Source organism: Seriola aureovittata, chromosome 18 (assembly GCF_021018895.1).
Source record: "Seriola aureovittata isolate HTS-2021-v1 ecotype China chromosome 18, ASM2101889v1, whole genome shotgun sequence".
NCBI lineage: Eukaryota > Metazoa > Chordata > Actinopteri > Carangiformes > Carangidae > Seriola > Seriola aureovittata.
The window spans coordinates 15073681-15098731 of record NC_079381.1 but is presented as its reverse complement, the minus strand read 5'-3'; the positions used below and the strand labels follow the sequence as shown (position 1 = coordinate 15098731).

The following is a 25051-nucleotide window of genomic DNA, read 5'->3' as shown; positions in this document are numbered from 1 at the left end:
CCCATTTAGGGATGAATCCAAACAGCATGGCAGCCATAGAAATTACAAACATGCTGTGTCATGCTGGATGTCAAATTTTCTGTTGGTTGTTTTCTGGCTCTGGTGTGTATGTGGAAGGAGAAGATTGGGAGGAGACGAGTGATGAGTACACGCCACATGAGTCCAACTAGTATTATCCACTTACAGCTGTGTCATGGTATATTTTAAAACTATTAAACCCTTGGTAGAGCAGTTTTTTTTTTCCTCTTAGAAAATGTAAGTAGAGATGTAACATTGGAGATTGCTTTTTCATGTTATTGTCAATTTGTCGGCAAATCAGGAAGTCAGATTTTGGCAGCATCATTGCACAGTTTGTTGCCACGGTTTTTTTTTTTCTGTTAGTTGTTTTCTTCTGCTTTCAGTCATATGTCAAAAGCAGACACAAGATCTGATCAAGTGCTGACTGCTCCAGAAAGGCCCAGGTTTTTGACCATAAATGATTGACATTGCTCAGAGAAGTGTCTTTTGCTGAGTTAGAAAAGGCAGTTTCTTCCTTTGTATTTCGTGGCAGAACCATTGTCTTCCTCCCTCCTGGTCCTCTTGCTTTCCACGCAGACACATTCTCCAATATAACCCCCCTCCCTCCTTTCTGCACTGCACTGGCACCCAGTGGCTGCTCACATACGGTTCAAAACACTGTTGTTAGCCTACAAGGCTACCAAGCGCACAGCAACCCCCCCCCCCCCTATCTCCAGATCATGATTCAACCCCACATTCTCACACTCAGCTTCTGATTCACAGCCCCGCCTTTCTCTGTGGTAAGCAGGCCATCGCTCTGCCCTGTCCGGACTCTTCAACCCTTCCTCGGGTTGGACTCTCCCAGTGGAGTAGTAATCTTTTCACCTCAGTCAGAACTGCAATCAATTCCCATCTAATACATTCAGAAATCGCTCCTCTGCTTCTCCAGCTCACCTCTGAACTCCAGCTCTGTGCCCAACCTGATTCCTCATGTCCGGCTTATCTGCCACACAAACACACACACACACACACAAACACACACACACACACACAAATTAGCCAGACTTTTGTTGGTGTTGTTAGGGTGTAATTAAATGAGAATTTACTTGTTCTTGCTGATTGGATGGATCTTACCTGACACTTCCTGCAGTAAATAATTTTTTTTTTCTTTGAGTCTGACAGAGCAAAAACAAGTGAACCCAGCGGTCCACATGTAAAGTGCAGTAACAAACACGCAGAAACACTGGACTAATCCCGATGCCATTAACCTGTCATTTTGGCACAGAGATAGAGCAGCCTCTAGTGGTGAAGACTATGATTGTGCTTTTTTTTCCTCTTTTTCCTGCCATTCAGTAAGTTATTTATTTATTCATCATCACAGGAAATGCAGACACTTTGAGTCCACATAGCACCATAACTTGTCCAATCCAGTGTTGTTCTGTAAATGGTCATTAAAGTGTGGCAGGATGCAGAGGGGTGCTATATTTTTGGACAGGAGTGTGAAAACAGACCATGACTGTTAAAAAGTAAAAGACTAACATTAAAATTGGAATGTGGAAATAAAGTTGGCCTTCAAATCGAGCAACCTTGCTTCATAATTGCAGACTCATATCTACTTAAATAAAGTTTTAATGAGAAAAACTTACTATTCAGGCTGCTTTAAACTATAAGGCCTGCTTTAATCTCGCCCTTAACTGAGGTTGTTTACTTGCCTAAACCAATGTGTTTGACATTACATAATTTACTGTTAAAATCAGAGTTTCCTTTTCTGAGATATGCCGTTATAATAGGGGTTCATTGCAACACAGCTACACACAAATCCAGTTTAAAGCAGTCAATCTGATCTGTTTATTTTGAAGTGAAAAAGAACACGAGCCAGTGGAATTACCATTCAAACTGTCTTCTGTAGATGTCTGGTACTTTTTGAGGAGCTACTTCCTTGTTCAGTTTTGACCTAAAAAGGTTACACGTGCTCAGTCAGCAGCTGGGCCAGAAAAGACTCTGTGATAATCAGAATATAGCCTTTGTAAGCCTTTGGCGCCAAGGATTTGTATGTATATTCAATGCTCATTTCCTCTGGGAATTAGGAACGTTTTGTTAATGCTTGCATCAGTCCACGGAGTCGGCTTCCAAATGAGTGAAAAAGAGCATCCTGCATGGCTTACAGTTTGCAGAAACAGTTAGGTTTCTTAACTGCCCAAAGCCAGGAGGATTAATCATCTGTGGAACCTATGGATGCCTGCGTAGTTCATTCTCTGATCTGATTGGTTGGCTGTCCCACAATTGTTTGGAAAAATAAGATTTCTGAACACCAGCGTGTAATTGCAAACCTGCAGAGTAGGCTTGTGCCGAGTTTCTTGCAGGTGTATACTGCATTTATTACTGTGGTTTTAGCTATTCATTGTGTTTGGAGCCCAGTGGTGGATGGCATTTTCCAGCAGAAGCCGCTGTTGAAAAGCACCATTAGCCTTTATTGTTGTCGCGATGAGTCTTAACGTTGTAGATAATGAACTGAGATGTTGCGGAATGTCAGTGTAGTTAAGACATAGTGACTATGGTATAATGTGTCTGATCAGTGGTGCTGTGTGGGGTGGGGGGGTATCTACATGGACTCTCCCTTCTCGACAGCACAAGAGCCAATTACCTTGGACAATGTTTAGATAAGTACCACTCGATATCAGTTACACAGTCACAAACTCAGATAAATACACACATGCACAAACACAGACACAGGCATCTGAAAATGAAGTGACTTGTAGATAGCCCCGATGCCTATTATAGACTCAGATGGACATATACACACTCAAAACACACACAGAGAGGCACAAAAAAAAAAACATTTTTCTAAATTGACTTGTAGATAGCGCTCATCTGTGCCATTCAACAGATTGCCTGTGATTTGGGAGGATTGAGTACGGGAGGCTGTGAGAGAGAATATGAGACAAGAGGAATACGGGATGTAGAAAGCAAACCAGGAAGGGTTACCGCTGGGGACCGGGCTGAGCAAACAGCAAACAATTGTTACACTCTACCTAGGGAAAAATACTGACATTGATGTCTGGCTGTGAAATACAAAAAAAAAAAAAAAAAAAAAAAACTATTTGCATGTGAGACCTCAGCTCCAATATGCTTGAATAATCAGATGTATCTTTACTGTGTGTTTGAATTGAAATGGTACACATAGAGGGCAGGAAGAGACATGGAGACTGAGATAAAGGGAGGGGAGAACTAAGAGAGAGCGAGCGCTTTAATATATATGCATGAACTGGTCTAGAATATTTGTATTCATCCCACCAGATATAATTTTATTATACACTGGACGGTGGAGCTTGTGTTTTGGAGATTCTCATTCAAATGGGAAGAGTTTGCCACACTTGTAGACTCAAGTAGGATAGGAGGCCTATTTGGCCAGGAGGGAGCCCAGTGTCCACTGCTCTTAATGAACACACATGGGTACTGAATGAAACATGAGTAAATATGCAGGTTTGTTGGCCATTGCCGCGGCAGACCAGACTCACATTCGTGGGTTGGTGTATGGGAGGTTGTTAAATGAGATAAGGCTGTATGGGTGGGTGGGGGGGTGTGTGTGTGTGTGTGTGTGTGTGCGCGTGTGCGTGTACGTGCGTGTGCGTGTGTGTATGTAAGCTCGGCTAGTAAAAATAATGGGTTGGGTACCTGAATGAGGAGCAGGTCTCAAGGATTGCTAATTGTGGAATTACTTCACGTTCATTTTAGCCACCTGTGTTAATCCTCATTAGTGGCTGTATGGACACACAGCTCTGGCCTGAGCTACTTATAAGAAAAAGAATAGATCACAGAAAACCATGTGGTTGAATGTAACTGGAGGACAAAATGAGGGAAAAGCAGAAAAGTTAGAGATGTTATATATCTGAAAGATGTACAAGGTATCTGAAACAGCTAAATGGAATTCAGCCGTTGTCAATTTCATTATTTCTATTAAAAAATTGGAGAAAAATGGGATATGAGGGCTAATACATCTTGCATGTTCAATTATTTATTTTGTGTAAGTGATTAAACTCGGCCAGTTTAATATAGTACACAGAAAATCCAGCTGGGTATGCATCTTCACGCTTTTGCATTTGGCCCTAAACACTGCGGGAAAAGCACAGGTGTAACTAATAATGATAAATAATGATGGCTCCATTCCATTTAAGTTTCAGGAAGTAATATAAGTGGGCCAGCACATGCATTAGCATATTCCTGGTCCTGGAGCACTTAAGCAGAATGCAGCCATTATTAATGTTAATAGTTACATCTGTGTTAAAGAATTCAAAACATCTGCTGTGAGAAGGGGCTTATTGCCAGGTCCACTGCTTGTTAGGCTTCAGCTTTTTAGGCCATTAATGTTGGTTTTTCACACTAAGGTGTGATGAGTTAGCCATGGGCAGCTAACAGCTAAACCGTATCGTTAGCGTTTGTGTGGAACAGAGATGAAGCAACTGGCTCACCCTGTTAACCACTTTGGTTTGTTTGGGTTGTGGAGTTACAGATAAATGTCTCTTCCTCTAATGAGCTGTCAGCAGAACAGATGCTTCAAGCCCCCTCACTGCCACATATACACACACACACACACACACACACACACACACAAACACACACACACACACACACACACACACACACACACACACACACACACACACACACACACATGCACAAAGGAACTGTGGTCTTTTTACCGTGGTAAACAGAAAGCTTCCGGACTGACACTTTGACCATTCTGAATTTGCTGTCTTACCATTTAACCTCTGCAAAAGGGGACAGATGGCACGACAATCTACACTTGCCTTATTTTTCCCTCGGGTGGAAGAAGAAGAAGAGGAAGGTTAAGGACATTTAACAATGTTATGTGCGATCAGGCGCTGCAAAGACCCAAGGCAATAGTCTTCCCAATCCTTTTTTTTTTTTTTGTTTCTCCAAATTGAGTCAATTTTCAGTTTTGTTTCTTAGCAAATCTAAAGTGAGCTATTGGGTACTTCACTTTCTTATATAGTGTGTCTTGTTGTGAGCAAAGTGGCTAAAGAAAAGGAACTCTCACAGAGTGTCAAGGACAGTCCACATCTGGGTTTGAAAATCCATAAAGCTACATATCGTCTTGGTCCACACGCCCCCAAAGGTTCTCTGAGCCTCAGCGTGAAGCTGGCTGATTTAATTTAGCAATCAATATGTTTTCTGTGAGCATAAGCCACGGTAATCTTTTTATAGCACCTCTCCTCTCCCTCTCTCCTCTCATCCTCTGCCCTTGAGTCAATCCTTCTACCCCTTCATTGTAACACTAAGGCTGTGATTGCATCTAACAGGCTTTGTGGTTAGAGGAAGCACAGAGGGAGAGAGAGAGGGAGAGAGAGAGAGAGACAGGAAAGAAAGGAACAGGATGAAAAATTGATATCAAGAAGAGTGAAGCTACACCCCCTGAGTCTCCATGGCGCAAGGTCTGTGCTCTGAGACTTGGTCCCATAAAAGTGGATTATGGGAAATAGGTTGCTGCTGCTTGCAATGCTCTCAGACTGCAGGAAGACAACTCATCTTTTTTTTTTTTTTGACAGGAAATGAACCACAGCTGCTTTGGTTTAACCAGAATGGTCTATCTCCTCAACAAAAAATGGAGCTCAACATTCACAATTGCTATTTACTTTACATGTTTAGAGCTAATATGCTCCTCAAAATATCAGCTGTGTGTGTATTTCTGGATGTTCTTAGTTACCTCTCTCTGTAGTAAAGTATGTGGATTCTCTCTTTCTGCCCTCCCCTCCCAACATTTCACAGTTCCTTTCTCATTTCCATTCTTTCTTGTACTTATCGTCTCCAGCAGAGAGAAAGCAAGAGAGAGAGAGAGAGAGTCCAAGGGGTCTGTTTTTTATCTGGGTCGCAGCTCTCTGTTCTGCCCTCAAACAGGGGCACACAACTGTTGTCTTTATTGCACCACCAAGCATCGCACATGCATACACACACGCGCGCGCGACTCGGCTTTGTACCCCATGCTACTGTTGTTTACGGTGAGGAACTCTGTCGCTTCATGGCTGGAACAAATTACCATGACGACAAGACATTAAACAACAGGTACACCTTGTCGCGTTTAAAGGTCAAATATTTTATCAATAATTACACGCAGCCGATGACCCCTAGCTCCTTTAGTCTAACCTCTGTGAGGCAGGGGAGACGGGGGAAAATATCAGCACATAAAAGATTATAATAGAAACGCTTGCAAGAGAAATCTCCAAATCCCTGTCTGTGAATGATTCAGGAGGCCAGCGTCTGGATGGGCCACAGGAACATGTAGGGACTGTAGATATTTGTTGTGAACCGTTGTTGAGCTGTTGAGCTGATTCCAGAGCGTGTAGCTGCACCCCTGACTGTTAGGTACAAACTTTAGATAAATAAAGTAGAGGTGTGATGCTTGGAAGCCACTATGGGCTGTTAACCTTTTATTACAAATAGTTACTGGACCTTTGTGGACCTCGGTTATTGTTCTAGGTGTTAGCAAGCCGTGCGTTTGTATTTGTACTGAAAATGACTACGTGATACCAGAACTGTTTGCCTTTTCTTTCTTTCTTTCTTTCTTTCTTTCTTTCTTTCTTTCTTTCCTCTGTTTCTCTCTCTCTCTCTCTCTCAGGGACAACAACTTCATTAAGGACTTTCCCCAGCTAGCTGATGGTCTCATGGTCATCCCCTTACCGGTAGAGGAACAGTGTCGAGGCATCTTGTCAGAGCCCCTGCCCAACCTGCAGCTCCTCACAGGTGAGTGTTTGGTGTGTGTGTGTGTGTGTGTGTGTACAGTAAGTGTGTGGATATGTGCTTTTTTTTCTTTCTCGCCTGTCTCTATTGTTGAGAGCCATTTGATTCATTGCATTTTTCAGTGGCAGCTCTATTATCTCTCTGAGATCCAGTCATGGTTTATGGCTTAATAAATTCCGAACTGATTAAAGTCAATAGCAAAAAGCAGCCCCCACGTTCATCTTGAACGAATTATGTAGACGGAAAGCCTAAACGATGTATCAGTTTTAAGGCTCCGGACTCCAATCCCATTTTATCATTTGTTCAGATGAGCGTCGCTATACACACCTGAGAGAGGAGACAACAAGTTTTATATAGAAACTGGTAAATGCAAACTGTCAGTGTGTTCTTGTTGCTGATATATTGCCTGTTTTGTGGCAATATATGAGTGCAAAGTCCTTTGTGTGTAAGTATGCTTTTGGTGCCACTGTGCTGTTAAACCCTATCTAACACACACACACACACACACACATATACGGGACCTTGTAAACTCTAACACTTAACCTCCCATTTTATCCCTTTATCCTTTTATCCTTTTCTCGGCTGTTCCACCCCATCCTGGTGGGGACAGACTCACGTAAATATTAGGCTTGAAACCTGCACCTCCACCTCTGCTACCTAATCCCTCCATTAGCTAAATTGGTATTTAGTCCACATTGACCCCTGCGATATATATATATATATATAATTTTTTTTTTACTGGGGTCATGCTTTTACCAGAATTGGACACACGTAGAGAAACTAAATTGCCCTTTTTTACCGTGCATGAATGCCTCAGGTGTCAAAAGCTTTCTAGAGGGAGAGAATCAAGGTTCCTGTAAGCAGTTTATTTTTTTATTTTTCCTATGCTCTTCACTTTTGTGGTTTTAGTTCTAAACTGGTGTGAAAGTTTGGTAATTGAATTGCAGAGAAAGGCAAGATTGCTCTCACTTTTAATGTCAGCAATCCAATTGGAGTTGGAGCTGCACTGTATATCTGCCATTGATCCAGGAGCAGCTGGGATATGGGCTGTGATAATAAATGATGTTAAGGCAATCATGGATAACAATGGATCTGCAATAAACTGTTCAAATGAAATGATGGTTTTTATTTATCTATTCATTCATTTTGAACTTCGGCAGCTCTTTATGAATCTGAGTTTAGTTGTTTGTTTTAAATAGTTGTATTTATTGACATTCCTATACCACTACCTTCTGTCTTAATTTATTTCCTTGTCCTCCTCTTGTCTGTTTTTCTTAGGGGATGCCCAGTTCAGCGAGGCAGTCGGCTACCCTATGGTTCAACAGTGGAGAGTACGCAGCAATCTGTACAAAGTCAAACTCAGCTCCATTACTTTATCTGCAGGTAAGTGCCTGAAAAATATGACAGTTGATTTCTTAGCATCACAAAACATTGCATAGGTACATATTATAAAAGTTGTGTTGCATTTACCGCCCAGCCTATATAGTTTTAATATATATTCTGCATTTTGTTGTCAGTTACAACATTTGATTCAAACAACTATCATCTATTTATCAAGCTACCTGTCTGTCTACCTTTGTCTGCTCTCGATGGATCTTGATTTTGACATTAATTGTGCATACATCACACATTGACCTGGTAGGCTTTTCCAAAGTGCTGAAGACACTGTCAGCAGACAGCACACGCGAGGAGCTGCTGGCTTTTCTCCAGCAATACGGCAGCCACTACGTGTCGGAGGCCCTGTACGGCTCTGAGCTCAGCTGCAGCATCTACTTCCCCAGCAAGAAGGCCCAGCAGCAGCTCTGGCTGCAGTACCAGAAAGGTGAGCATGCTGACGGACAGGGAGAAAGGCCAAAAGAAAAGCATGAACGCTGAATTCCAGAGAGATGAACGGAGAAGCTATCCTCACACATGACATATCAAATTTTGGGGGGAATTCTGTCAAAGGCAGAGAGATTTATGTAACATATCTTTTTAAACTTTAAAGGACCAGTGTGTTGGATTTAGGGGGATCTATTGGCAGAAATGGAATATAATATTAACCTAAAACTACAAATGGTTGTGTTTGCTTTATCTTAGAATGAGCCCTTAATTTTTCATAGGTAGTGGGTTCCCTTCCAGGGAGCCTGCCATGTTGCTCTGCCATGTTTCTTCAGTAGCCCAGATTTGACAAACCTAACACTATCTCCAGAGAGGGCCTTTTGCATTTTTTACGTTACCTGATGGCCACCACATTTTCTCCTACATGCTTGGAAAGGGAGGGATGAGGGAAAAGGGGTATTCAGTTGGGTGCAATCTGCAATCTCACCACTAGATGCCACTGAGTCCTACACACCCTTGTACACAAGAGAATAGACCATGTTCAAGAAAGGATGAAAGCGGGAACTTCAGATATGATGGGGTTACTATCAAGAGTTACCAGGACACCTGAACCTTTTCTAACTCAATGCAATCAACCTACTGCAAATACGAAAGAGAAGTAGAGCAGGATTTGCTATAATTGAACAGGAAGGGGGGGGGGGGAGGGGTTACACTTTGTCTGAATACAAACTAAACTGGGTTATGTTTAAAGACTTCATCCTCCCTCAATTCGCCTTCTGGTTAAGAGGCTGCATAAGCTGCATGAATTGAATGAAACATCAGTGTGACTTAACCGCATCCCAAAAGCATCTTGCAGCACTGTCCCATTTAGATGGTGTTTTTAATCCTGTTTATTTGTCATCCAAAAAGATGCTGATTTTCAGTCAAGATTTTCAGTGTTGTTGATTGGCACCTGGGTTTCAAAATAAAACCTATTACACACTTACTCACCTTGTAGCGAAAAAAAGAAAAATAGATTTGGGGTTAATGAGGATCAGGATTGAACACCTACAGCCCCTTAATGAGTAATGTAATTTAAAAATCTGTTTTCAAAGCCAGCGTGCTTTATGACAAGTACGGGATCCATGTGATACAAAGGAATAAAATTTCAATTTAATACATCTAGACTGAGATACATCGGTAAAATCACCTGATCAAATGAAAACATGCATTTCCCTGACTCTACTAATCCATGACATACTGTGCCTATCCTGGCATGAAAGACCCAGGACTGGGAAGGCAGTTGTACTAAATAAAGTACATAAAACCTGACTGAAAACATGCTGTTTTCAGTGGTACATTTGAAACATTGGTGATAAGTAAATGAGTACATATGCTCAAGTGCTGTACAACTTTGAGCTATTCGTTCTTAAGTATTTCCATTCATTTACTTCTACTCTCTATGTACTAGTTACTTTAAAGGGTTGTTATAGATTAAACTACACAAAATTAGCTTGATCTCTATCGGTAATGTTATTGCATCGATGTTTATCCAATAATATAATATATATTAATGAGCATCCTGCTGCTTGAATACTGTTATTTTTGATCATACATTTCATTGATACTTTATCTTCAGTAAGACTCTGAATGCAATATGTTCAAATGGAGTTCTACAGCCAGCCAATTTTGGCAGCAAGAGGTTTGCTTTCACTATAAGAGTCACACAGAAATCTAAATTGTAAAGGTAGACACACATCATTCGATAAGTGAACACAAAGGTTAGAATGCTATGAAGAAAGTTTGCTGCCTATTTTTCAGTAGTTTCATAAATGTTTATTGCACTCAGATATTCAACAATACAAACATGAATTTGACTACACAGAGATTTCTGTAATGTGTTCAACACATTGTAAAATTTCACAGCCTCCAAAAGGACAAAACACCTGTAGGATGTGGGAGTTTGGTTCATTGACAATAGTATAAATGAGTGGAACTCTGAAGAAGTATGCTAAAGAAATAACTTCTCTCCAATGACATACAACAAAACATATTCAGATAATGTGAGACACTGATGTTGAGCACACTGACACAAGGACACTTGATTTTTCTAGCATTTTATGCGTTTTTCATGTCATTGTAAGTCTGTATATACGCTAGTAATGACTATTTCTATAGACCACATGAATACAGTGTAAGCACTGAAAAAAAGAATATATTTTGATGGTAAGGTCGACATGCAGCTGAGACTATCATGAATCATAATTCATATAGTTCTGAGATATAACATGGCCTAACAATAAAACAAATACATCATGTAAAAAGAAAAAAAGCACAAGAATGTGACTGTGACAGACTTCACCTGATACTTAAAATTCAGTTCTAGGTTTTTTTTCTCCTAATCTTTTTGTTTATGTAGAAATATTAAATACACAATGTGTTTTTACGATTTGATTCTCAGATAGGTGTATTTGTATGTTACTGTTTAATAGGGCCCCAGGTGCAGAGTTAAGGTCAGCTTTGTGAAATTATTCAATTTTAAGGCTGAAGCTGAATCAGTATGCAACATGCTCTTATGAGCAAACCTGGACTGGAAGATACGTATTGCCTCAGAGCAGGAATATTTACTATTTATGACTTTACGGACATAGAATATGTTACATACAGTATTATTAAGTGGGTTTCAATGATTAACTTGATTCCCCATATTTAGGCCACTAAATTTCTTGATTAAAGGTGTCTTTTATTGTTATTTTACCTGAAAGTATAATCTCTTTCATGCTTCTTATGGACTCAAAAATTCAATTAATTTACATGATAAAATAATACATAAAATGCATGCTGATAGAGACCCATTTTAACTAACACTAGCACTAACTAGCAAAAGACTATATATGGCTGTTGTCTTTACCATATCTATCTAACACTTGAGAACTCAGGCTGCAGTTGTCTAGTGTTGAATAGAAACCTGAGGGAGACACAACGACACGGAACCAACATCCCAGTGTAACAAAGCCACATTTGGTGTGTGTGTGTGTGTGTGTGTGTGTGATGCTGGAGTTTTCACTCGTCATTATCCTAGTAGTGCTATTCTGAACACTCCTGCCAGTCCCTGCCCCATGTAACCACAGTCCAGAAGTGAGGAAAAAGAGGCAATGGAACAAGTTCTCTGGAATGAACATTGGGTTTAAACAAAGCTTGTAAACATTATTCAGGTTGTAGATGTCTGCTGTGCCCTTATGCTTAATGTGGTCTTAGTGCATGAGTTATTTAGTGTTGGTTGTACTGGCATAGTAACATAAGTAATGTGAAGACAGTTATGTAATAGGACAAACAGAGCCGAGGGACCCAGTCTTGCACATTTAAGGGCCTTGCAAGCTACAAAAGTCATCTGGGACCGTAGAACTTTGCAACTGTTATTAATGGACACAACTTTTTTATTAATGGACACTGCTCTGTCTGACAGTTGCAGCAAACCATCTCGTCATCTATTCACTGACTTAAATTGTGCCAAAGATATATCCATGTAGGGCTGGATGGTGAATAGAAAGAGAAGCTACAGTGTCTGTGATCATACATAAAATCGCTTAACACTAACCTCAATGCTGCAGGTTAAAACAAAAAGCAGACAGAAAGGGATGCAGAGGCCTGAAATTGAGGTGAGATGCATGACTGGAATAGGATCCGGATTAGATGACAAGAATTTCATCTTGCAGATGTTATTTCAACTTGCCTCTGTGTGAGGGAAGCTGTGGCTGGGAAGTCACTAGCAGGAGGTTGAATAAGAAGACATATGCAGACAATAGGCTTTGTGGACCAGACAATAGATGTTAGTATGTTTGCTCTGAAAATGTCAATGCCGCAGATACACTGCTCCATTTTGTTCTAAACCAGTTACTCAGGTTGTGGCTGGTGTCCACAGGCTAGCAAGACAGTGTTAATAACTACCAGAAAAAATTATAATGATAATAATGCAGTCTAGAAATTAAACATCAGTGACCCTAATTCTGATTGAATTAACTCAGCAACCCAAACGATAAGACTACTTTACCAGATGATAGTGTCTTTGTTTTTCCTATAATGTGCTGACACAAAAGATTTGTTCTGACAATGTCAGTGAAAAATTTTAGGTAACCCCCGGGAGACCAATAAATGACGTATTACTATTGCCCTGTATTACCAAGCTTTCCTCCACAGGACATGCTGTGATTTTATAGTTCCACCTTCTTTCCTGCAGGTAACTTAATATTCTACACATAATGTTCCCTGAATGTTACTGAATGCAATTTGATGAATGCTGATACGTAGTTACTGTTTTGCCGTTAGCTAACTGCATGATAAACTTTTAAAGCTGCCAGCTGCATTCAGCAACATCAGTGTTAGTCTGTGCTACTAAAACCTAACATTAGGAAACAGTGACGTGTCGATAATAAAGTGCTTCAGAGGCCAAAAGCCTTGGTATGCTTTATTTCATATGTAAATACACGTTCATTTTCTGCTCTTCTTCCTCCCGTGTTTTTTTTTTTGTTGTTTTCTGTTGCAATGCCGAGCCAAATCTGTGAAAGCCATGCATCACAGAGAGTCAGGCTGAATGGTGGATATAGCAGCCAATAATAGACGAGGGAAAATCATCCTTACTTTGTGCCTGCATTAGCTTTGACATCAATGGCTTCTTTTGCTTACTGTAATGTGACAACTTGTGCCAGGATTCTTCGACATAAGAAGGTCTGTTTTTAGTGCAGTGATCCATTAAAATAACCAGGTAAGAGGCAGCTTAATTAGCTGATTTTTAATTTGAGGTATTAAATTAAAATCCAGTAGGCTTTAAACTGAACCAAACTGACTAGAACATTCATTAAATAACCCATAGAAAGCTGGAGTGAAAATTGTTTGGACTGCAGCCAAACTAAAGTGACAGATGTGACAGTGTGTTTCTACCTTTTTCAAAATTCCCGACACACCTACCAACACATACCTACAAAACCTCACACGCTCATGTGCAGATAGACTGGATTGTTCCTCTAAGAAGTGGAGGAGTGCCTCCTCTGAATGTATGAGTAGACTTTGACACAGTGGTCCCAACAATCCAGCACTAGCAGCTGTCCTTTCTGGGTGGTCGCCACTCCCACAGGACAAGTCAGCCCTTCCTGGATGAGAATTTTGAATCCACCCTCTTTGGGAAACTGGAGGATTTCTTTCCTGCCACTGTCTGTTACCAGCAAATCCCCATTGGCATCCACACACATGCCAGTGATACAGCGGAAGTCCTCAGTCTCTGAGAAGAAATGGCTGAGCTGCTTGCCCAGCTGGCCATCAGAACCCACTGAACCAATGGAGAAGCCACCCTCCAGGTGGGGCTCATTGTGACGTTTCTCAAAGTTCAGGGCCAGGCCTTGGGTGAAATAGACTGTTCCAGCTGCATCGCATGTCACGAACTTTGGCCGCACAGCAGAGCACAGTCGGTTGTAGCTGACCACACCCACATTGCGGTCCACTGCTAGACACCACAGCTTGCCGCCTTCCACATCTGACACCACAAACTGGCCCGATGGCATGGCAGTAATGCCCCAGGGTTTAATCAGTTGGTTCTTGTGGCAAGCTACGCAATGTCCATCCATAGTGTAGACTTTAACTGAGTTATCGTAGTTGTCAGTTACCCCAATCAGACCTTGAGGAGTGACAGCAATAGATAAGGGGATTAGGTTAGGCAAGTCAGCCCCAAGGAAGCTCAGGACAAAGTTGTCAATGCTACTGGCGTTGCGGCGGATCTCACGCTGGAAACCTTTGCGATTAAATATCTGAACACGGTAGTTCCCACGGTCGGCCACCAGCACCTCACCTTGAGTTGTTACACAGATGCTGACAGGTAAATTGAACATACCAGGTAAAGTTCCCTTACAGCCCATCTTCTTCACAAACTGGCAGACTGGGGGCCCTGCACTTGCTCCAGCTCCTCCAGGGGATCCTCCACCTGCATCCAGGGACTTTGATTTAAAGCTGCCAGGTGAACCACACACTGCCTCCTCTACAGCTGCAACCATGTCAATATCTCGGTAAAGATCCACTGGAGCCCCCATTGCACCACTGATAGCCCCTGCTGCCCCAGTTACACCATCTACATCACCTTCAAGTGCAATCTCCAACCCACTCTCCTCGTCATCTGTATTGACAGTGTAAGTGTTAGTGGTCAACTGGCCCACTTCTACGGGCTTGGAGTGCTCTGTTTGGATTAGCTCTTGTTCTTGCAGCTGAAACATGGTGGGAAAGCTGCTCCTCAGATCCAGCTCTTCATCATCACTGCCTCCACCATCATCTTTCAGCAAGGCGATGTCACTCTGCCTCACCCGCATTGTCAGATAATCACAGCGGGACACCACTTTTACCTCTGCAATGTTAAGAAGGTACGTCTGCTCCTCCAGGACCTGTCCATTGAGCTTTTCCACTTCTGCCATGGAAGCTGTGAATGCCCTTCGTGACCTGCTGAGTTCCTCTTGAAGACGTAGCTCAGCTGTAGCATAGTCCTGCTGCACTGCCCGGTACTTAAGTCTCAGAGACTTGGAAATGTTGTCAATAGTTGCTTTTTTCTTCTGAATTTCACCCATAACATCACGCAGAGCAGCAAGCTTGCCACCCAGTTCTTTACGACGCTGTTCAGCAGCCACCCTAATCGGCTGGACTGAATGGCCTTGATGCAGGTGGCCATCCCCTTTGCAGAGCTCACAGAGGACTATGGCACAGTCATGGCAGTATTGTCGTGGTAGACGGTTGCAGCAGGACTTGCACATGAGGGCAGCAGCAGCAGCACTGCAGGACGTAGTACAATCTATGATCTTTAGCACAGTGAGATTATCGGCCAGCTGGGAAATACTGCTCATACGGGAGACCTTGCTACAGAAGGGGCAGCGCACACCGTTGATGGTATTAGCCAGCAGCTTCTCTAGACACTGCCGGCATACTGTGTGACCACACTGCAGGAGTTTGGGTCTCATTTGTTCCTGGTTGTAAGTCTCCAGGCAGATAGGGCACTCAAGAATCTCCCTCATTAGGTCTGGGTCCAGCGGGGATGATGCCCACGCCATTATGGTCCTTCCCTTGGGTGAGAAAAAACAACAAAAGGAAATATTTTTAATGTGTGTTTTCAATATTTCACTATTCTGTGTGAAATTCTACTTAGAGTGAGAGGTAAAAAAATATGTCAATAACTTGTGAGCAAAAACTATGTGAACACTGTTGCATATTATATTGGATGCAGCAGAATATTGTAGTGATAGGAAAAGGAAATCTAAATCATCCGATGAAGTCAGATGCTTATGTGATGCATTCACTGCCACAACTCTAACGCTAGTTGCCTAGTTTGCAGCTTTATTTGATAGGGAAATGAATAGGTATGTGACGATCTATAACTAGCACTGCAAGCTAGTCCTTCACTATTTGAAAGTAGCTAGTTGTCGCAGTGTAGCTGACATAAATAGACACCGAAAATGACTTATTGGGTGACCAGTTAAGAAGTGGGATGCCAACTTAACGTTACTCAACAGAGAATGTTATTCACTAAGCAACGCTAATATTCGTTATAACTGGCTACATCCTCTTGCTAGCAAAAAAAACGAGCTTCCACAATAAAGCAGCGATGAGAATGATAAGGAAGCTAATTGACTAGTTGTTGTTATTTACTGTATCACTGGGCTAATGGACACACGATCCTTCCACGCAACGCTAATGACAAGCAATGTGATAAGCAAGCTAACTAGGTTATATCTAGTCGCCACCATCATGCTCTCGTGTTGCCTAAAAATAGGATGACCTTCCAGTACAGACTTTAAACGAACTACATTGTGAATTGTCCAATTTTGGACAAGTAAATCGGAGGCCTCTCTACATGACAGGAAACGTTAACGCTGTCCTTAAACACAACTCGACAATGTTATTCAACAACATGACAGGGCTGATTTCGATGAACGTGCATTCAAATATAAGATGTGCGGCTCATCGTGCTGTATCTCTTTAGACGTTTCTGCTTTAAAACATTACCTTTTTTTCTCCAAAGTCAGTTGTTTGGAAATACAGAGGTTTTGATGGGCGTGCTGTGTTTCTGCTACTGCAGCTGCTAGTGAGAGACTGCAGTGTTGACGACGTCACGTGCGCGCACCCGGTATGTTATTACGCCAGCTCCGAGCCGGACGGTTGTTTTGATTGGCTGCTGTGTAGGCTTGTACACGAGCACGCCGGCGTCCCGGCGAGGCAGCCATGGTCCATGCCATGGTCCTGATGCAGTTCATGGGGTTTTACTGGTTCACAACATTCCGTCATTCACACGGAACAGGGGGCAAAAGTTTTTGTCAAGAAAATTGGATTTTATTGATTTTCTTGCACAGTACCCACTCTAAATGAATTATAGTCCTCCTACCAAGATTGTGATTTTATCAGGAAAGTGATTTGTGTCATACTTATTAAATATAATGTAACTTAGCCTGAAAGGAAACAGTTGTCACTTTCACTGGGAAGACGAACTCTGTCATTGAATCTATCGGTCTATCTTGCAAATAGTCGAACATGTAAGATTTGTTAACTTGAGTGAGTAAGTAAACAGACCTGTAACTTAGAAAATGAGTGTAACAGAGAGAACCTTAAGTACTGCCCATAGGCTACAGCTGCATTTGAAAACATCCAGATGTTGATCAAATCTTGCAGTTTTTAAATGTAAGCCAGTAAGTATAGAGATGGACCACTAGATGTCAGAGTAAGTCCACTAGAAGATGTTCATGCAACCTATTCTCCCACACAGTGAGTTTAAGTATGGGGGTTAGGACCATCTAAGGAAGTGTCTGTTTTTCTTTGGATAAGCAATTTTAAAACAAATATGATTTAAAGAAATGTGGAAAATGCATTTTAGTCATTTAACATGTTTTTATATTTTATCCTGCTGAATGGATGTTGCAGGGTAATGCTGTTCAAGTTAATTTTCACAGTCAAGTATAACAAGTTTCAGTTTTAATGGTAAAGCTTACTTGCAGACAGACTACACATTTTAATAGTATATGCCCCTCATATTATACGGGTATTATGTTAAAAATAAGTGTGTAAAAATGAATGAGTATGATCTAGATATAACAAGGGCCTGTTAAAATCGGAGGTCTGTGGTACATCTAGCACTTGCTGCTGTTTTAATTAAGCAAAAACAACAATGCCAACAGCAACCATATCAACAACATCTGTATTAAATTGCTATGGAAGATATTTGACACCTTTGTTGTTGTTGCCTGGGCAACATAACCCTGGCCAGAGGGGCTGTGTCCCTGATGAGTAATTATACAGCAACCAGTCTAGAAAGAATTTTTAATTAACAAAGGCAGTACAAGATCAATGGCAGTGAAATTCACTCCATTCATCTCTTCACTGTGTCAGATGACCGGCAAGTGTTGCATAAGCATCACATTCATTCGACACAGCAAAGAGCTGTCATAGTTTATAAAGAGGCAAAATGACGACCCCCCCCCCCCCCCCCCCCCCCCCCCCCCCCCCCCCCCCCCCCCATAACCGCACAAAAATACATGTGGTCCAATTTAATTTCTCCTTGTGAAGGGTGTCGCCTTTGGTAATTTCAGTGAAACTGTACATTGCACGAACACAAATAAACACACACACAGACATAGCATTTCAGTGATCCCAGAAGGAAATTACATGTTACATCAGCTTACTATACCAGGCTCAAAATGTGATTTACTTTAAAGACACTTAACCAAACCAAGAAGAAGTTGTAAAAATCCAACAGTAAATTCAGAAACAGAGAAAACAAGATTGTACAGGAAGTAAGGCCCTGATGTCAGTGTACTTTGACAATCATATTGCCTCAATTATGTTTTGTTTCCCATAAATACTTGACAGTGCCAAATATTTCATGAAATGCAGCTGTTAACATAGATGTAAACAATTGTCATCAGGGGTGAAATCAATTAAAGAGTGAATTAGCCTGGCTAGCCACAGCCAGTCTGACCTACAGGGCTTTATTGTGAGAGCTGGGTGACGACAGCTCCTTTCTGTGTCTGTGTTGCCTCAAGAAATGCATGTAATTGGGCTCTTGGGCCACCCCTTGAGCCTGTTTACATACTGAAGTTACCACCCACCCTTTCAACTGCTTGCCAGTGTCTTATAGACACACACAGGGAGTAAACCACAAAGACATACATAAATAGATGTATGTACAGACAATCCCCTCTCACACACAAACGTACACGACAGGATCATAGCTACAATTTAGGACATAAGTCCTTAATGTTTTTTTCTGGGAATTTGGAAGTTCCAGTGACCTGTGGTGCACTTTTCATTGAATAATTGAATACTATGCATCATTGTTTTTTTTCTTTTCTAACTAATACCAATATATTCTATTATATATATTTGTTACAATAATACATTTTATACTGCCAGTTAGTTTTTAATATTGGTTATGAAGTCTTCTAGCCTCTTAGCTATAACCATTTTCTTGTCTTAAAATTTTGCATTTCTAATCAGTATTATGTACTTTTAATTAGTGAGTTACATATTGTTCAGATAGAAAAAAGCTAAGTTAACTAAAATAAATAAGTAAAATAGCTACGTTAAAATTAGTTTTACTTTTAGCTACTTTCTTCTCTGTTCTTGTTTTCATCATTTAATTTCATTTAAATGCTAAAGTATGTAAATGAATAATTTAGGAATTTTATATGTGCATGTTAATAATTAATGTAAAGCCATTTTAGTCTTTTAACAATTCAACAGAACACGGCCTTTTTTTAAACAGTTTTACATGATCTGTAATCATGTGATTTTGCAATGTCAAAAAGAAACAAAACTTTTTGTTACATTGAGGCATTTTGTTCTCTTTTACTTGAAATTGAAAACTCATTCGAAATACACTGTAATTAGATAATTTTTGTATTTAGTGTTTGCATGGTTGAAATATCATGTCAACGTGACACCTCCGTGATTTTTTTCCCCCTGCAGATAATTTTAGTTAGAAAATAGCCCTTGAAAACATCCCCACCTGTGTTCTGTTTTTCTCAGAGCTGTTAAATGCTCGCTGGTAAAGCACATGTGTTGGCTTGTGTATGTGTTTGAGAAATGAAAGGTTGAAAGTTTACACACCCTTTTCGTGTCTCGGGTTAACTTATTTAAAAGTGTTGATGTTACAGGACTCCAAGGGAAATTGGCACATTTCAACACATTAATACTTGTTTCTCTCTGTCTCTCACGCAAACACGCACACACGGTAGTTTATAGTTCATGCACTGTATGTCTTTTTCCCACCAAGAATACTTAAGGGATATTTGATTTCACTGTCATTAAAACTATTACCTAATTGATCTCAATTAACACACTCTGAACAATTTAAACGCTTTTCCTGCTGTCTAACCCTCACCCTTGTTATTTCTTGGTTTGTAGGTGTATGTGTGTGTTTTATATGCGCTTATATAATAATGTAAACATTGGTAATCTGATCAATCCATCCGTGTGTGTGTCATCATGAGTGGGGGGGGTGTGATCGTAACTTAGACATTTGTATTTTTATACATTTATTCTTGTCTGTTTTTTCATTCGGACAAAAAGGTTCATTAATCTGCAGGTTATTCAATACCCTAACAACCTACATTGAAGTGTAACCCATATTCAGTGTTTTAAACCCCAATCACACATTATGGTTTCTCCACATTTTGTAGCAGTGACTGATGATGCACAATGTCTCAGTGGCACATCATAAGCCAGTAATCCCAACTTTAATACACTTTTTTATTTTTATTTTTTGTCATTAGAAAGAATCCTGTCTCACTCATTTGGAAGACTCGAATGTGTTTCTTCTATTCTTGTAAAGCAAATACACACAAAAGCACATCTGCCACATCAGCACAGATGGCAGATCTGCTCCAGTGTAACATGTGGCCTGATGTGTCCTCCAAATGAATCACTCAACACCCAAGTAGCATTCCCTCCTGTTTCTACTCCTCCCCTGCTTCTGTCGCTGTCTCCTCTCTCCGCATGGTGTGTTGTTTTCTCGCTGAAAGAGGAAATGATGAGAAAGAATCCCCCCCTCCCCAACTCCAGTGAGAACATCAAACAGTGGTAATTGACACTCAGGAGAAGAAGCTAGTGACACCCCTCCCTCCACCCTCCCATTCATCCTTTGTCCATGAAAGCTGATGACAGTAAGGGATTAGTTGTTGTTTTTTCTTCTTTTCCTTGGCAGCAAGCAAAATAAATCCAGATGCGGATAGTCTATCCAACTGAGGGACTGTGAATGTTCTTTGCTTGTCCAAATTAAAACTCATAAACTGCTTTATGGAAATAATAAAGATAAGAGAAAGTTGAGGAAGAGGGGATTGCTTTTGTAATTTGGAAAAAAAATGCAGTGGAAGTGAAATAAATAGCTGTGGTGTGAATGCACACTTCCTGGAATGAATGTTATTGTTGTTAACTTTGTTTATCTTTACTTGCACCCCCCTTCTACCTATACCCACGTATCCCCCCTTCCTTTCCTGCCTACCCCTCCAGAGGCAACAGACCAAGGGGTCGGAGGAGGAGGGCGGCGAGAGCTGAAGTCGGTTCCCTTCATCAGCTACCTGTCTGCGCTGCAGAAGAGCCAGCTGTTGTCTGACGACATGGTGAGTGGCGTGGAGATCCGCTGCGAGGAGAAGGGCAGCTGTCCAGCTGGCTGCCACCTGTGCCATCACCAGACCATGATGGGAGGAGTGTCAGGGAGAGGCCGCAGTGGTAACGGCAGGAGCGGAGAGCAGCCTTCCCCCATCCCTGTGCTGCTGGAAGTCAGCCGCGTGGTGCCCCTCTACAGTCTGGTCCAAGACAACGTCACCAAAGAGGTGAGAAAGCAACATGGGGCGTGTGTAGCTCTACATTGTTAGGACCAGTTTGAGTTTTATACCTTTTGGGAAAGTGACTAAATTTTGACTAGTTCTCACTTTCTGACAAACCTTCAAAGAGTTGTTTGAGGGTTAAGACTTAGTTTTAGGGTTGAGAATAGAATTAGGCTCAGGTCAGGGTTAGGCCTTCACTTGTGATGGTTAAAATCAGGGTAAAGGGCTGGGGAATTATCTGAATGGCATTATCTTAACGACGGGCCTCCACAAATATAGTAAGACAAAGATAAGAATGTGTTTGTGTGTGTGTGTCTGCTTGTGTGCACGTGTGTGAAGGAGAGAGAAAGAGAGAGAGAGGATTAGAAAGTGACCGTATAACTGGGGAATCAAGTCAAGAGATGTGACGCATCAACAGACCCACCGAGAGCAAAAACATCCACATCCAGGAATCAACTTTCATCAGTACATTGTAACATCAAACATATTGTTGAATAAGAGGAATGAACATCGACATAATGTCATCAATAGGGTTTCCTTTAAATTCATTCATGACATTGTATGAGTGGTTAGTTTATATGATTGTAAACGGTGTCAATTTATTAAAAATGAGTAATTAAAATAAATAAAAGTTGGCATGTGATTATGCTGCAACGTCTGCAAACGCCTATTGTCAGTGTGAAGCAAATTAAAACACATGTTCGGCTGCCCTGTTTGTGCAGGAGGTGAATGCTTAATGTTCAGTATATTTTACTTTTCCCCAGTGTCATGCCATGCGGTGGTGGCATAGTCCTTCTTTCATACTGTACATGTGTACTGTCGTCTAACTGATGCAGTTGTAACGATTCACCTCTAGGTGGCATTAGTTGGCTAACTTTGTCCACTGGAAATGAACACTGTAATACAGAGGGCATAAAAACGATGACATCATGGTTTTCTCCTCTTGTGGGGAAGTCGGTGTGTATATGTGTGAGATATGTATGTGTGTCTGTTTCTAAACAAGCATACACAGCTGAATGTAATATCAGCTTAATGGCCACATGTTGTGTGTATGATTCATCCTGTATGAGAAGTCTTTGGATCTTTGTGCAAGTTAATCATATCGGATTTCTTTTCCATAAGGTAATTTAGAAGGGGGCTCTGGCTTCACTTGACATTTAGTTTACCACATTCTGCTCTGTTTGGATTTCATCTTGACATTGTCTCGCTACCTAGCATCCGGTGCATGTCTCCTCTGTGCGTGTGTAAGCCAACGCAGAGCTGTTTGCAGGTGACTCACACCCAACACACACCCATGCACACGCCATAGGGAGCAGACTGGTTCACGCCGCCACCCCCCACCCCAATCAAGCATCTAATTACCTTACCTTCTGAAATTACTGCAGGCAACAACAATACCAGAGGCAAACATGTGTGCACACACGCATGCACGCACACACACACACACACACACACACACACACACACACACAAATCATATATATATATACATGCACTCATGAACATACACACACACACACACACACACTCATATCACACACAGACACACAACAAAGCCACAAAGCCCCCTATACGTGCCACCCATAACAAGCACCACAGCCCCAATGAAAAGAAGGCACAATCAATAGCAGACGGTCCCTAGTGGGCCTCATCGATAGCTAAACGTGAGGAAGAGCAAAATGTCTCTTTTCCCTCTCTTCCAAACACCTCACTATCCATCCTTCTCTCTCCCCCCTGCCCAACCCGTGGTCTTCTGGGGATGTAGAGATGTATGAGGAGGAGGAGAAGGGGTAGACTGCAGTGGATCGCTCTGGCAAGCCCCTCTGAGGTAGCTTGAGGCAGGATTATTAGCTTCTTATTGATGTCATCGACCTCTTGGGAGGGAGGGGAGTCCATCACTCTGCTCCTCTTTTCCTCTCTTTTCTCTTCTTCTCCTGGCCGCAACTGCTGCTGCTGCTACTCTGAAAGGCACATACGTATATTGCATTAGAGACGAGCGACACAACAACCTGCTCCTCCACACACACAACCACTCGCTCTCTCTTTCTCTCTCTCTCTCTCTGTCTCTGTCTCTCTCTCTCTCTCTTCGTATTTGTGTGTGTCTCTGTCACACACACTTTTACTTGAGACTGTCTTTCTACTTGGCTGGGTCTGTCGGGAAAGACGGCTGCCGTGTTGCAAAAGCTTTCCCAGAGATGAGGTTCTTTTTTTCTTTCTTTTTTTTTTTTTACCTTAAACCTACTGATGCAATCAAAATAGAGGCTTAGTTGTCCAGTTTATGATTAGGTCATACTTATATGTATATACCTATTTGTATGCATGCATCCGCGTTTGCCCAATACTGGACTTACATGGACCTGTCACTCTTTCTTTGGCTCCTATTCTCCCTCCTCTCTCAGCTACCTGCATCTTTCAGTGGCCTCTCTCTGGCTGCCTGACTGTTTGACAGGACATGTCATGTCCCTTTCACATCAATCTCCTCATTATTAAGCCAGAGGGGGATTTTGTTACAGTGTGAAATTACCCCTTCTTTGAAAAGACCACTAGCAGGACTGAAAAGAAACACAACTAAATGGCAGAAAAGTAGACTGGCATGTCTGCCCTCTCCTTTGCTTGCTCTGTGTGGCTCTGTCAAAGAGGAGAATGGGGAATAAAGTATTTCTTTGTGCATGTGCCAAGTACTGACATTACCATTGACTAGTTAAGGATTTGGGGAAAATAATACCTGAAAGACTGATCCTATCAGACAACGGTGGGTAGTTATCTGGGTATTTCCTAAAAACATGTTAAATTTGATTCACCCGGACAGAGAGAAATTCACCTCTTATAGTATCTATCCGTGCAAATAGTTCCACTTAAAACTGTTGACGATTTTGTGATATCTACCTCCTACATCCAAATGAAAACGACATTTAAAAAAATATAACTGCAATATTTTTTTCCAGATGCAGTGTTTAATTCTGGATAATTCTTTGATAAGTCAACTGTTGTAACAGGGACTATTTCTTCAGTAGGTAGAAGTTCTAATAAACTTCTATTCACTTCCATTGTATTGTTATTATTATTATTATTATTATTATTATTATCATTTTATTATTGGGTTTATTTTAGATTGGGTCTTTTTAGCAATAGAAGGAATTTCACCTGTAAAAACCTGTAGTTAACTTGCTTATGCATTCATCAGTTGCATGTATCGCTAAATTTGTTGATACTTCATTATCTCAAGTGGTCTGTAAGATACTCAGTTAGTATGTTTTGCATTTGGAAGGAAAGGTTTGAGGTTTACTCCCTCTCAGACTTGGCTCGCTTTAAATCTGGTCTTGACTTGAATGCGACTGGAACTGGTTTTGTAATTGGCTTGGACTCGACTAAGGTGGTCTTGCTTACAGGCCTGGAGTGTGCATGCAAATACACACACGCACACAGATACTCCCCTGTTTTAGTGCCAGAGAAAAATACCTCAGTGGATAAATAAATAAGCTTACGCCTGTGGAGCTTGCCAGTGGACCTATGTCCCGTGTTGCTGTGACTGAATTATGGCAAACCTTTTGAACAAATTGGTTGTGAGTTTAATGGGTCAGAATGCTGTCATTCTCTCACCATAACGCACTACTGCAGCTCCTCGCAGGGGCGTGTCTAGAATTTTTTCAGGAGGG

At 41.4% G+C, this 25051-nt stretch overlaps 2 protein-coding genes across 2 annotated transcripts in view; one reads left to right on the top strand and one right to left on the bottom strand.

Moving 5' to 3' along the window:
• The window catches only part of LOC130186481 (astrotactin-2-like), a 248702-nt gene that overhangs the window by 180778 nt on the left and 42873 nt on the right, over positions 1–25051 (top strand). The window contains exons 14-17 of the mRNA XM_056403643.1: positions 6632–6756; positions 8032–8136; positions 8396–8575; positions 21079–21401. Of these exons, the coding sequence (XP_056259618.1) occupies positions 6632–6756; positions 8032–8136; positions 8396–8575; positions 21079–21401 (733 nt within the window). The remainder of the gene's footprint in view (positions 1–6631; positions 6757–8031; positions 8137–8395; positions 8576–21078; positions 21402–25051) is intronic.
• On the bottom strand, positions 10375–16684 carry trim32 (tripartite motif containing 32). The gene is made up of 2 exons (XM_056403644.1): positions 16585–16684; positions 10375–15644 (listed from the first exon to the last, which is right to left on the bottom strand). The coding sequence occupies exon 2, from the start codon at positions 15630–15632 to the stop codon at positions 13575–13577; it is 2058 nt and encodes a 685-aa protein (XP_056259619.1). The 5' UTR covers positions 15633–15644; positions 16585–16684; the 3' UTR covers positions 10375–13574.

What these genes read in the sequence shown, in the direction of transcription:
- trim32 (XM_056403644.1), bottom strand. Translation starts at nt 15,632, where the DNA reads ATGGCGTGGGCATCATCCCCGCTGGACCCAGACCTAATGAGGGAGATT.